The sequence below is a fragment of the Ovis canadensis genome, chromosome 2 (assembly GCF_042477335.2).
Source record: "Ovis canadensis isolate MfBH-ARS-UI-01 breed Bighorn chromosome 2, ARS-UI_OviCan_v2, whole genome shotgun sequence".
Lineage (NCBI taxonomy): Eukaryota > Metazoa > Chordata > Mammalia > Artiodactyla > Bovidae > Ovis > Ovis canadensis.
The window spans coordinates 34,154,777-34,169,153 of record NC_091246.1 but is presented as its reverse complement, the minus strand read 5'-3'; the positions used below and the strand labels follow the sequence as shown (position 1 = coordinate 34,169,153).

General features: G+C 35.9%; 1 protein-coding gene across 2 annotated transcripts in view; it reads right to left on the bottom strand.

The window, feature by feature from the left end:
- Positions 1-14,377, bottom strand: part of AGTPBP1 (ATP/GTP binding carboxypeptidase 1) — a 190,880-nt gene that overhangs the window by 58,200 nt on the left and 118,303 nt on the right. For both annotated transcript variants that reach the window (XM_069575809.1, XM_069575810.1), the window contains 3 exons: positions 11,834-11,917; positions 9,685-9,771; positions 9,452-9,600 (listed from right to left, as the gene is read on the bottom strand). In XM_069575809.1, the coding sequence (XP_069431910.1) occupies positions 9,452-9,600; positions 9,685-9,771; positions 11,834-11,917 (320 nt within the window). The remainder of the gene's footprint in view (positions 1-9,451; positions 9,601-9,684; positions 9,772-11,833; positions 11,918-14,377) is intronic.

Sequence of the window (14,377 nt, the reverse complement as noted above, 5' to 3'; positions counted from 1 at the left end):
AGTAAATGGCAACGGGATCATACTTATCAGTAATTACCTTAAATGTAAATGGGTTGAATGCCCCAACTGAAAGACAAAGACTGGCTGAATGGATACAAAACCAAAACCCCTATATATGTTGTCTACAAGAGACCCACCTCAAAACGGGACGCAGACAGACTGAAAGTGAACGGCTGGAAAAAGATTTTCCATGCAAATAGAGACCAAAAGAAAGCAGGAGTAGTAATACTCATATCAGATAAAATAGACTTTAAAACAAAGGCTGTGAAAAGAGACAAAGAAGGACACTACATAATGATCAAAGGATCAATCCAAGAAGAAGATATAACAATTATATATATATATGCACCCAACATAGGAGCACCGTAATATGTAAGACAAATGCTAACAAGTATGAAAGGGGAAATTAACAATAACACAGTAATAGTGGGAGACTTCAATACCCCACTCACACCTATGGATAGATCAACTAAACAGAAAATTAACAAAGAAACACAAACTTTAAATGATACAATAGACCAGTTAGACCTAAATGATATCTATAGGACATTTCACCCCAAAACAATGAATTTCACCTTTTTCTCAAGCGCACACGGAACCTTCTCCAGGGTAGATCACATCCTGGGCCGTAAATCTAGCCTTGGTAAATTAAAAAAAGAAAAAAGAAATCATTCCAAGCATCTTTTCTGACCACAATGCAGTAAGATTAGATCTCAATTACAGGAGAAAAATTATTAAAAATGCCAACATATGGAGGCTGAACAACACGCTGCTGAAAAACCAACAAATCACAGAAGAAATCAAAAAAGAAATCAAAATATGCATAGAAATGAATGAAAATAAAAACACAACAACCCAAAACCTGTGGGACACAGTAAAAGCAGTGCTAAGAGGAAAGTTCATAGCAATACAGGCATACCTCAAGAAAAAGGAAAAAAGTCAAATAAATAACCTAACTCTACACCTAAAGCAACTAGAAAAGGAAGAAATGGAGAACCCCAGGGTTAGTAGAAGGAAAGAAATCTTAAAAATTAGGGCAGAAATAAATGCAAAAGAAACAAAAGAGACCATAGCAAAAAATCAACAAAGCCAAAAGCTGGTTCTTTGAAAGGATAAATAAAATTGACAAACCATTAGCTAGACTCATCAAGAAACAAAGGGAGAAAAATCAAATCAATAAAATTAGAAATGAAAAATGGAGAGATCACAACAGACAACACAGAAATACAAAGGATCATAAGAGACTACTATCATCAATTATATGCCAATAAAATGGACAACGTGGAAGAAATGGACAAATTGTTAGAAAAGTACAACTTTCCAAAACTGAACCAGGAAGAAATAGAAAATCTTAACAGACCCATCACAAGCACGGAAATTGAAACTGTAATCCGAAATCTTCCAGCAAACAAAAGCCCAGGTCCAGACGGCTTCACAGCTGAATTCTACCAAAAATTTAGAGAAGACCTAACACCTATCCTACTTAAACTCTTCCAGAAAATTGCAGAGGAAGGTAAACTTCCAAACTCATTCTATGAGGCCACCATCACCCTAACAAAAACCAGACAAAGATGCCACACACAAAAAAGAAAACTACAGGCCTATATCACTGATGAACATAGATGCAAAAATCCTGAACAAAATTCTAGCAATCAGAATCCAACAACACATTAAAAAGATCATACACCATGACCAAGTGAGCTTTATCCCAGGGATGCAAGGATTCTTCAATATCCACAAAGCAATCAATGTAATACACCACATTAACAAATTGAAAAACAAAAGCCATATGATTATCTCAATAGATCCAGAGAAAGCCTTTGACAAAATTCAACATCCATTTATGATTAAAAAAAAAAAAAAAACCTCTCCAGAAAGCAGGAACAGAAGGAACATACCTCACCATAATAAAAGCTATATATGACAAACCCACAAAACATTATCCTCAACGGTGAAAAGTTGAAAGCATTTCCCCTTAAGTCAGGAACAAGACAAGGGTTCCCACTTTCACCATTACTATTCAACATAGTTTTGGAAGTTTTGGCCACAGCAATCAGAGCAGAAAAAGAAATAAAAGGAATCCAGATTGGAAAAGAAGAAGTAAAACTCTCACTGTTTGCAGATGACATGATCCTCTACATAGAAAACCCTACAGACTCCACCAGAAAATTACTAGAGCTAATCAATGAATATAGTAAAGTTGCAGGATATAAAATCAACACACAGAAATCCCTTGCATCTCTATACACTAATAATGAGAAAATAGAAAGAGAAATTAAGGAAACAATTCCATTCACCATTGCAATGAAAACAATAAAATACTTAGGAATATATCTACCTAAAGAAACTAAAGACCTATAGAAAACTATAAAACACTGGTGAAAGAAATCAAAGAGGACACTAATAGATGGAGAAATATACCATGTTCATGGATCAGAAGAATCAATATAGTGAAAATGAGTATACTACCCAAAGCAATCTATAGATTCAATGCAATCCCTATCAAGCTACCAACAGTATTTTTCACAGAGCTAGAATAATTTCACAATTTGTATGGAAATACAAAAAACCTCGAATAGCCAAAGCAATCTTGAGAAAGAAGAATGGAATTGGAGGAATCAACCTGCCTGACTTCAGGCTCTACTACAAAGCCACAGTCATCAAGACAGTATGGTACTGGAACAAGGACAGAAATATATATCAATGGAACTAAATAGAAAGCCCAGAGATAAATCCACGCACCTATGGACACCTTATCTTTGACAAAGGAGGCAAGAATATACAATGCAGAAAAGACAATCTCTTTAACAAGTGGTACTTGGAAAGCTGGTCAACCACTTGTAAAAGAATGAAACTAGAACACTTTCTAACACCATATACAAAAATAAACTCAAAATGGATTAAAGATCTAAACATAAGACCAGAAACTATAAAACTCCTAGAGGAGAACATAGGCAAAACACTCTCTGACATAAATCACAGCAGGATCCTCTATGATCCACCTCCCAGAATTCTGGAAATAAAAGCAAAAATAAACAAATGGGACCTAATTAAACTTAAAAGCTTCTGCACAACAAAGGAAACTATAAGCAAGGTGAAAAGACAGCCTTCAGAATGGGAGAAAATAATAGCAAATGAAGCAACTGACAAACAACTAATCTCAAAAATATACAAGCAACTCCTGCAGCTCAATTCCAGAAAAACAAATGACCCAATCAAAAAATGGGCCAAAGAACTAAACAGACATTTCTCCAAAGAAGACATACAGGTGGCTAACAAACAAATGAAAAGATGCTCAACATCACTCTATCAGAGAAATGCAAATCAAAACCACAATGAGGTACCATTTCATGCCAGTCAGAATAGCTGCAATCCAAAAGTCTACAAGCAATAAATGCTGGAGAGGGTGTGGAGAAAAGGGAACCCTCTTACACTGTTGGTGGGAATGCAAACTAGTACAGCCACTATGGAGAACAGTCTGGAGATTCCTTAAAAAACTGGAAATGGAACTGCCTTATGAGCCAGCAATCCCACTGCTGGGCATACACACCGAGGAAACCAGAATTGAAAGAGACACGTGTACCTCAATGTTCATCCCAGCACTGTTTATAATAGCCAGGACGTGGAAACAACCTAGACGTCCATCAGCAGACGAATGGCTAAGAAAGCTGTGGTAGATATACACAATGGAGTATTACTCAGCCACTAAAAAGAATACATTTGAATCAGTTCTAATGAGGTGGATGAAACTGGAGCCGATTATACAGAGTGAAGTAAGCCAGAAAGAAAAACACCAATACAGTATACTAACGCATATATATGGAACTTAAAAGATGGTAATGATAACCCTGTATGTGAGACAGCAAAAGAGACACAGATGTATAGAACAGTCTTTTGGCCTCTGTGGGAGAGGGAGAGGGTGGGATGATTTGGGAGAATAACATTGAAACATGTATAATATCATATATGAAACAAATCACCAGTCCAGGTTCAATGCATCTACTGAATGCTTCGGGCTGGTGCACTGAGATGACCCAGAGGGATGGTACGGGGATGGAAGAGGGAGGGGGGTTCAGGATGGGGAACACGTGTATACCTGTGGTGGATTCATGCTGATGTATGGCAAAACCAATACAATATTGTACAGTAATTAACCTCCAATTAAAATAAATGAACTTATATTTTAAAAATTTAAAAAAATAATAAAATCTAGTGAAGCTAGAGCAACAGAATACAACAAAGCTCCCAAACAAATGCTAGACTATCGTGAGGGCCAGAAGTTGATGAGAGTTGTGTCACTGCTTCCACTTTTTCCCTTCTATTTTCCAGGAAGTGATGGGATCAACTGCCATGATCTTAGTTTTTTAATGTTGGGTTTCAAGCCAGCTTCTCACTCTGCTCTTTCATCCTCATCAAGAGGCTCTTTAGTTCCTCTTCACTTTACGCCATTAGAGTGGTATCATATTTCTTATTTTTCCCAGCAATCTTGATTGCAGCTTGTGATTCATCCAGTCTGACATTCTACAGGATATACCCTGCATGGACGTTAATGAAAATATACAGCCTTGATGTAATCCTTTCCCAATTTAGAACGAATTCATTGTTCCATGTCCAGTTCTAACTGTTGCTTCTTGACCTATATACAGGTTTCTCAGGAGACAGGTAAAGTGGTCTGGTACTCCCATCTCTGTAAGAATTTTCCAATTTGTTGTGATCCACAAAGTCAAAGGCTTTAGCATAGTCAGTAAAGCAGAAGTAGATATTTTTCTGCAACTCCCTTGTTTTCTCCACAATCTCAACAAATGTTGGCAATTTGATCTCTGGTTCCTCTGCCTCCTTGAAACCCAGCTTGTACCTTTGGTGGTTCTCGCTTCACATGCTGCTGTGGCCTAGCTTGAAGGAATTTAAGCATAACCTTGCTAGCATGTGAAATGAGTGCAATTGTGCGGTAGTTTAAACATTCTCTGGCATTGCCCTTCTTTGGGATTGGAAAGAAAACTGACCTTTTCCAGTCCTGTGGCCACTGCTGAGTTTTCTAAATTTGCTGACATATTGAGTGTAGCACTTTCACAGCATCATCTTCTGGATTTGAAATAGCTCAACTGGAATTCCATCACCTCCACTAGCTTTGTTCGTAGTAATGCTTCCCAAGGCCAACATGACTTCACACTCCCGGATGTCTGGCTCTATATGAGTGACCACACCATCGTGGTTTTCCAAGTCATTATGACCTTTCCTCTATTGTTCTCTGTATTCTTGCCACCGATTCTTAAATCACTTCTGCTTCTGTTAGGTCCTTTTAACTTTTCTGTCCCTTATCGTGCCCATCCTTGCATTAAGTGTTTCCTTGATATCTCAAATTTTCTTGAAGAGACCTCTAGCCATTCCCATTCTACTGTTTTCCTCTATTTCACTGCACTGTTCATTTAAGAAGGCTTTCTTATCTTTTCTTGATATTCTCTGAATTCTGCATTCAGTTGGGCATATCTTTCCCTTTCTCCTTTGCCTTTTGCTTCTTCTCTTTCCTCAGCTACAAAGCCTCCTCAGACAACCACTTTGCCTTTTTGCATTTGGGGTGTGGTGGGGGGGATGGTTTTGGTCTGTACAGTGTTATGAACTCCATTCCTAGTATTCAGGCACCCTGTCTATCAGATCTAATCCCTTGAATCTGTTTGCCATCTCCACAGTGTAACTATAAGGGATTCTAGTGGTTTTCCCTACTTCCTTCAATTTAAAGCTGGATTTTGCAATAAGGAGCTCATGATCTGAGCCACAGTCAGCTCCAGGTCTTGTTTTTGCTGGCCATATAGAGCTTCTCCATTTTTGGCTGCAAAGAATACAATCAATCTGATTTTGGTACTGGCATTTCATGGCATGGGGAAATGTTATTACCATATATTGTGTAATTTAAAAACACCGCGTATAATGACTTTTCATATTTTGAACCCAAATGTATAAAAGGGTAAAATTTAATTTTAAAATTATGTGAATATGAGTAAGATTAAGGATGGATAACAAAACGCTAAACAGTGGATTTTATCTTCTATTTCCTTCTTAGAGAATCTTCTCTAAAGTTTATTAACTTTACCAAATTCCCTTATTCGGAATATGATCCATATGATCCATGGTTTCATAATCCAAAAAACAAAAACAAACAAACAAACCAAAAAAACCACTTACAGCTGGAAGACAGATAAATAAATTCCACTTCTGTGAATATGTAAGTAAATTACTATACACACAGATATTTAGTATAATACAATAATGTTCATCTCAGTAGTAGTTAAAGTAGAAAATAATTAGATACAACTTAAGGTGTAATAGGGTCACTAAACTTTGTAATCATTTTATAAGTCAAATCATATGCTGTACAGCTTAAACTTATACAGTGCTGTAGGTCAATTAATCTCAATAAAACTAGAATCAAAATAAAAATGGCTTAAAAGTCTAACAAAGGAATAGTTGGATAAATGAGTTACAGAACTTCGACAAGATATCCATTAAACTATGCTTCGGAGGGATATTTGTTTAATGACCAGAAAAATAATGATGATATAATGTTTAGTTAAGATGCAGGTTATGAAACTGTGTTATGAGCATTTTTTTAAAAAACACATAACTATATATATGGAAAGATCACATAATGCATTATTTTAAAAAAAGCTGGAAAGAAACAACAAACATTAAAATAAATTTCTTTGGATGATGTATTATTGATGCTTTTAATTTTCTTCTTACCAACATTCTGTTTTCTAGATTTTATACAAAGTGAGTTTGGAAAGTATGATATATTAATAGTAATACAAACAAGAATACCCAAAGGGCCAGGGTGAAAAGGAGAGGAAACTTAAAAATTCAAGCAGCCATCTGTCTCAATGTTTTGACTTGGTTTTAGTTACAGAATTCTATTCATTTTAAATTTAAAATGACACTAAAGGAAGAAATTATCACACAGAAATACAGTTTTTTTAATAGAGAGATATCACTCCAAAATATGTGCTTTTAATTGTAAAAATTAAAGTATTTTAATAAACCTTAGTGTACTAGTTTATAAAAGCCAAAAAATATAGTTAGTAAAGATACCGTCTACCTAAAACACTAGTATTTGAATAATCTCTATCATTTCTGGAATAAATATGCCTTTATATTTTACTCATAATTGTCCTTCACTCCTATATAATATTATGTTAGCATTATATTGAATATTTATAAGTTAAATAGGGAAAACATAAGATTCTTTACACATTTTTATATTATTTTGAATGATTTTCAATTAAGGTAATTTTTAAAGTTATATGAAAGTTTAACGTCAACAAATGTTTCTAAAAAATAGGACATTCAATGATTAGCAGTCATACCCAAAAGTCAAAAAATAAAACAAGATTTTATCAAGAATATTCATATCAGTATTCATGTAAGTCAATATAACCACTGAATCCTTAGTCAAAATATATTTTTATAAGAATACATCATTTTAAATTAGATTACTTAAGGTTAAAGCGTCTGCCTCCAATGTGGGAGACCCGGGTTTGATCCCTGGGTCAGGAAGATCCCTTGGAGAAGGAAATGGCAATCCACTCCAGTATTCTTGCCTGGAGAATCCCATGGACGGAGAAGCCTAGTAGGTTACAGTCCATGGGGTCACAGAGTCAGACATGACTGAGCGACTTCACCTTCAAAACATTTTTAAAACTTTAAAAATATTTATAACTGAACCAGATATTATGAGCCTTATCTTCCCATAATTATTACATTAAATAGTGAATCTGACTAAAGCTTTATCCTATGTATGCAAAATAATTATCTGGAGTATACAATTTTCTGTTTTCCATATAAATAATGACAATTGGAAAGAATCATATCTTGAAAGCTTCAGTTTTCAGAAATGCCCCCTTATAGAGTATCATCATATTCATGCTTTTAACGTTTTAGAACATTTATCTGAAACAGATAATACAGCATGTCATGCCTTAGCTGTTTTAGCTCAATCTTTACACAACAGAAAAAAATTTTTCTTTTACACAAAATTATCATAAAATAAAAAACTTGGTATCTTAATTTTCAATTACTGATATTAAGTTTATACAATTAAATAATCTTCTACTGAAATAATACCTGACTATAAAAACCTGATGCCTTGGCAAATAACCCCAAGTTAGACATCTATTAAAGTACTAATAAGCACAAAGCCTTAAATGAGGCTATAACTATAGCTTTTTCGCTGGTACAACCCTAGAGTTTTTAAAAACTGCCTCATGAGAAAAACCGTGAAACAAAAAGCTGATTCTTTAAAATATCAACAAAACTGACAGAAAAATAAAGACAAGACACAAGTTACTATTGTCAGGAATTAAATACAGGATATCACTAGAGACCCTGAAGCTATTAAAAAGACAGTAAGAAATACTATGAACAACTTTACATACACATTTGAAAATTTCGAAGAAACTGATCAATTCCTATAAAGAACAAACTACTATAACTCACTCAAGGTGAAATAGATAATCTGAATAGTCCTAAAACTATTAAAGAAGAAATTTAATCTCTAATTTAAAAGAGTACCAAATAAGAAATCTCCTGGCCCAGATGATTTCTCTGGAGAATTCTACCAAGCATTTAAGAATTAATACCAAATATGCATAAGCTCTTCCAGAAAATAAGAGGAGGGAGTATTACTCAACTAGTTTTAGAAATAACTGTTACCATGATATGCCAAAATCAGATATGATATCAAAAAATATATATATATATATCTCAATATACCTCTTGAATAGAAATTTTAAAAATTCTTAATAAAACATTAGCAATTATATACAATGACTATAATGCACATATTTAATTCAGTTCACAGATAAAAAAGGCTGGTTCACTATTCAGAAATGAATTAATACAACATGCCATTTTGACAAGCTAAAGAAGAAAAATCACATGATCAAATCATTCAATGAAAAAAAGCATGTGTCAAAATTTAATACCCATTTATAACAAAAACTCTCAGTAAACTAGTAATAAAAGGAAACTTCTTCAGTTAGATTTTAAAATTTACAGAAAACTACAACTGAATGGTGAACTATAAAGGAGTAGCACAGGCTTGGTGGTACTGAAAGAATTCTCTATCCGAGTTGTGGTGACAATAACAAGAATCTACAAATGTAATAAAAAGGCACAGAATTATGCACCCACACTGTGCCAACATCAAACCCTGGTTTCGGCATTCTAGTACAGTTACATAGGATGTAACCATTAGAGGAAATCTGGTGAAGAGAACTTTTCTGCGACCTCTACAACTCTTTTTAACTTTTTATGACTCTATTCAAAATAAAAAAGTTTAAAAAGAGACTGCTTTATGTAATTCTCCTCTGGATGAACAGACTTCATTAAAAACTTTATTTTAAGTAGCATAGGTAATAAATCTTTAGCTGTATTCAGTTTGGATGAAATGTTGTCTTACCATAATTAAACTGACTGTTGGACTTTTCACAGTTTATGATGTTGAACCTATAAGCAATACTTGGTCGCATTCCACTGACTTCAAAGTAAAACCACTGATGATAATGATTGCTATTTATGTCTGAGTTCAGAATAAGGTCATATTCATTTCTGAAAACAGAAAATAAACAAATTTGATGAAAATTAGGAAAATATCTGTACACAAACAAAATGAGAAGAATTTTAATGACTTACTTTCTAATTTGAATTACTTTACGCAGATTCCCAGATTCAAATTTGGAGTTAAACTTCAACACATCTGCTTCTTCTGGAATGGTATAGCTAAATAAAATTTTAAAGTAAGAATAAAAAATACATAGCATTTAAACAAGTGAGCAAAAACGAAACTACACTGTAGATTAAAAACGCACCATTATTGCTCGCTCACCCTCCTCATTATTTTTAAGCCAAAGAACAAAATAAACACAAGCAAACTACAAACTCTGGCTAATATTTACAGAACAAAATATTATAATTACAAGTAGAGATTTCTTCCACAATTATATAGTGAATATTAATCACAAAAATTTTCATCTCATTAGATGCCATTTCTAAATATTAGAATCTTACGGAAAAGCATAGTTATTTTTTAAAGTGCATATGACTTGTATTGAGTACCAATAATTCTAGAAACTATGCAGTTCTCAGGTAAAACTATTTTTTTAATTTAGAGAGCTTCATTATCTATTATAATTAGTACCCAAAAGGTGGAAGTATTATTCTCACTTTACATATTCCTTACTTTAGCAAGTATTTATTGAGCTCCTACTATGTGCCAGATACTGTTTTAGTTAAAGTTATCTATTTCCCTGACTGAATACAAATTCTTGCTCTTCTAGAGCTTACGTCCTAATGGGGGAAAATGAAGACTCCCAGAAGACCAATGCTTTTGTCCAAAGTCATTTCAGTTAGAACTAGCACTGGCATGTGACACTTCCCTGGGTCTGGAAGATCTCCTGGAGGAGGAAATGGCAACCCACTCCAGTATTCTTGCCTGGATAATTCCATGGACAGAGGATCCTGGTGGGCTATATAGTCCATAGGGTCGCACAGAGTCAGACATGACTGAGCAATTAAACAAGAATATCCTACACTCAAGAGTTCTTGAGGTTCTGTGTTAGCACATTTGTCTGGTCTAACACAGAATTAGAAACACTGAAATAACTAAGAAATTATGAATAGATTTGTTTTTTTATTTTTGAGAATGTTATTTCAAATTCAGTTATTAGCTTTGACATGACTTTACCCTGATTCTCTTAACAAAAATCTTTTTAAATGTCTTATTTCCTCCAAATAAGACTAATGAAATATAAAACCTCTCCAAAATACTAGAATGTTGAAGGAGAGAGAGGGAAAACCCATTCGTGGGCTGATTAAAGTTCTCATTACTGGAGACAAATGCAATGGCACCTAATGAATTATATATAAGTAAATAAATGAAAATGAAAAATGACGAATATGATTACTATTAAATCATTTGTCTCCAGTAATGAGAAGGAGATGGTGAAGGACAGGGAAGCCTGGCAGTCCATGGGGTGGCAAAGAGTCAGACGTAACTGACTGAACAACAACAGCAAAATCATTAAACGCAATGGCACCAGTGATAACCCTAAATTAGAAATTACACTAAAACACTGTTGTGGTTTAGTCACCAGGTCATGTCTGACTCTTAAAATCCCATGAACTGTAGCCCACCAGGCTCCTCTGTCCATGGGGTTTTCCAGGCAAAAATACTGGAGTGGCTTGCCATTTTCTTCTCCAGGGGATCTTCCAGCCACAGGAATCGAAACCCAGGCTCCTGTGCTGCCGACAGTCTCCTGCACTGCAGGTAGATCCTTTACCCACTGAGCCACCAGGGATCACAAACAAATGGCTTCAAAAGTCAGACAAGCAACAAAAACGATTGAAGCAGACTGTAAGCAGTAAGAGACAAAGTGAGAAGTGGGGACTGTGGAAAACTAGGAAGCGTATTTTCCTTCTAAAGGGGATGGTAATTTGTTGTCCTAAGGAAATGAAAGCTCAGTATTAAGGACAAAACTGCAGCATTCATACAAAATCTCCATTATCTTAAGTGGAGGTAGTTTCAGTTTTTAAAAACAAAAGATCAGTTTGTGATGTTCCCTTTATTAAACCCATTAAAAGCCACATAAGAAAAACTAAATTTGTAGCATACTCATTTAACCAAATAAACATGATTTACCTTACCATTACATCTCTGCTAAAAGATAAAAACAAATGAGGCTTAATTAGGTGGAAGTTAACTACATTTCTTTGTCTTTTAAAAGAACACTGAAATTTTAAGATAATAAAACCAACAAAACTAAAACACAAAAATGAGACTTACTTTGGGTTATCTAAGTCATATACCACTCGATCTATGATATCACTCTGATGTATTAGCCTCTCGATATCTTGGGCAATTTTTGTTCTGAAATCATAAAGAAGTTTAACCAAAATTCATTATTATATGCTAAGGCACAACTTTCCTCCAAGTAAATTTTGAATAAAAAATATAAAATGATAAAAATTTCTTAAAAATTATCATCCCTCTACATATTATATGTACAAAATAAATCAGTACATAAAATATAGACAAAAATCAGTATTTTAAAAGTCTAAGTTCTAGAAAAATAACCAGCACAAGGCCAATAGCTTTACTTTAAAAACCTTGAATGACTATATGCTTTTCTATATAGAAATTCTTAATCTAGCATTATAAAATTAAGCATATTTATTTTTAGTTTTTTATTTTACAAAAACTAGCTCATCACTGACACAGCAGTCTATCAAGAAAAAAATCAAGCATCAAAGGATTATGATATAAATCCTTGATTTAGAGTCAGTGTCATAACTTTCAAATAGCAAATTCTTTCTATAAAAGCAAAACTTTTAAAAAGCTAAAATTATAATAATAAACAAATCAAAAATTTATATCACCCAGATCTTCAACAATGAAAGACATAGCACTTACATATACTCAGATGTCCCATACCAATACAAGTGTTCAAGTATGGTGAATGACTAAAAACATCCATTTGTCAAAACCATTTATTAAATATTAAATGTATGAAATACCTACCATAAATGTATAAAAGATTAATACTTATAAAAGTTTGCAGTTTTTCTTAAGAAAAATGGTATTAAAAAGGCTGATATAACATCTCAGTTCTATAGCAACATTCTGCATTGTAAAACAAGATAAGAAAGCTCGATACCCACAGGGCCAGCACGTGATGTACCTGAGGAGGCCTGCTGGGGGACGCTGTGGAAAACTGGGGAACACAGGATCTGTCTAAACACAACCAAATGCTGCCAGGTAGGAAGAGAGGTTAAAGGTTCAATACTAAATTTACGAGAAACAATGGAAACTTGGATCACTACGTGGAGTCTCTCAAATGTTAAAGGCTGGCAATCTATTAAAAAATAAAAACAGGGAGAACAAGATGGCAGAGGAGTAGGTGGACATGGAGTACATCTCTCTCCACAGATACACCAGGAATACACCTTCAGACACAGAAGGGCATACAGAATACCAACTGAGAGCAGACAGGAGTACCTGACCAGAGGAAGCAAATATACAGACCCACACAAAACTCAGGAGGACAAAGGAGGCAGGGAGAAAAACAGGAGTGTTAGCAGGACTGTAACCCCCCCTTGGCGGGTGGGGGAACTGAAGCAGGGGTCCGATCCCCACATCCGGGCAACTGAGTCAGAGGAGAAACATTTAAGTCTGAGAGTGAAACAGCTGATCTGTGGCAGCCTAAACAGAATGCAGTCCTTGTTGCAGCCATACATACCCCGGAAAGGGACACAGATCCCCTGGAAGGTACAGCGGCTGGGAGCTGGAGTTCAGGGATTGTGGAGCAATCCCAGGGCAAGGGGCTGCTACTGACTGCTGAGAGACAGATCAAGTGGATGTGAGGGAGGAGATTGTGGTGGGAAATGCCTGTGGAGGAAAGCCGGACAGCCATGGAAGCAAGGCGATACTGCTGAGTCACGCGTAAGGGGTGGAGCCATCACCAGACTCTCTCTCCACACATGCCACCATCAGCAGCTGAACAATAGAGAGGCTGGCCCATCCAACGCCTGACACACTGAACTACAGAGTAGGACCCCACCCCAGGGTGCCCCTTTAAGTGCCTGATGCACTGATCTACAGAGTAGGACCCCAGCCAAGGGGGCCCCTCTATGTGCCTGAATGGGCAGAGCTACAGAGAAAGACTAGACAAAGAAACATTCTGATCACCAGCTACAAGAGGCTGGAAAAAGACTCTGATAGGGCCATAACTTCTATGGCAGAGGCAGTCCATGTTCCTGCATACTTGGCGCCACCAGGGTCCCCACAAGCCAAGCAGCTGCGTCACCTTCACACTCAACTCTCACTGGGGCAGAGCTGCTTCAGGCAAAAAATTCTTGCATCTAAGCATGCAAGGTTGCTTCGGTAGTGTCTGACTCTTTGCAACCTTGTAGACTGTGGCCTGCCAGGCTTCTCTGTCAGGCCTCCAGGCAAGAATACTGGAATGTATTGGCCAATGCTGGTTGCCATACCCTTCTAGAGCACTGTATTTCCTGCTGCCCTAGCCGCCAACTCCCCTGAGTACCTGGTGCTGTCAGAACCCCTGTGACCCAAGCAGCTGTACCACCTCCACACCTGGCCCTCACTGAGGCAGATACAAGTCCTCCAGGGCAGCCTCAGGAGCAAACCCCAGTGAACGACCCACATGTAGAAGTGGAAATAAAACCACGATTGAAACCCAGGGGCAGTGTGACTAAGGAAGAAGACCCAAAACTTACCACCAGCTCTACAAACTACAGATTAAATCCACATGATCAACTAGGTAGACTGTGTCTATGGAATATATAAAAGGTCACTGAAAGTTCCCACAAA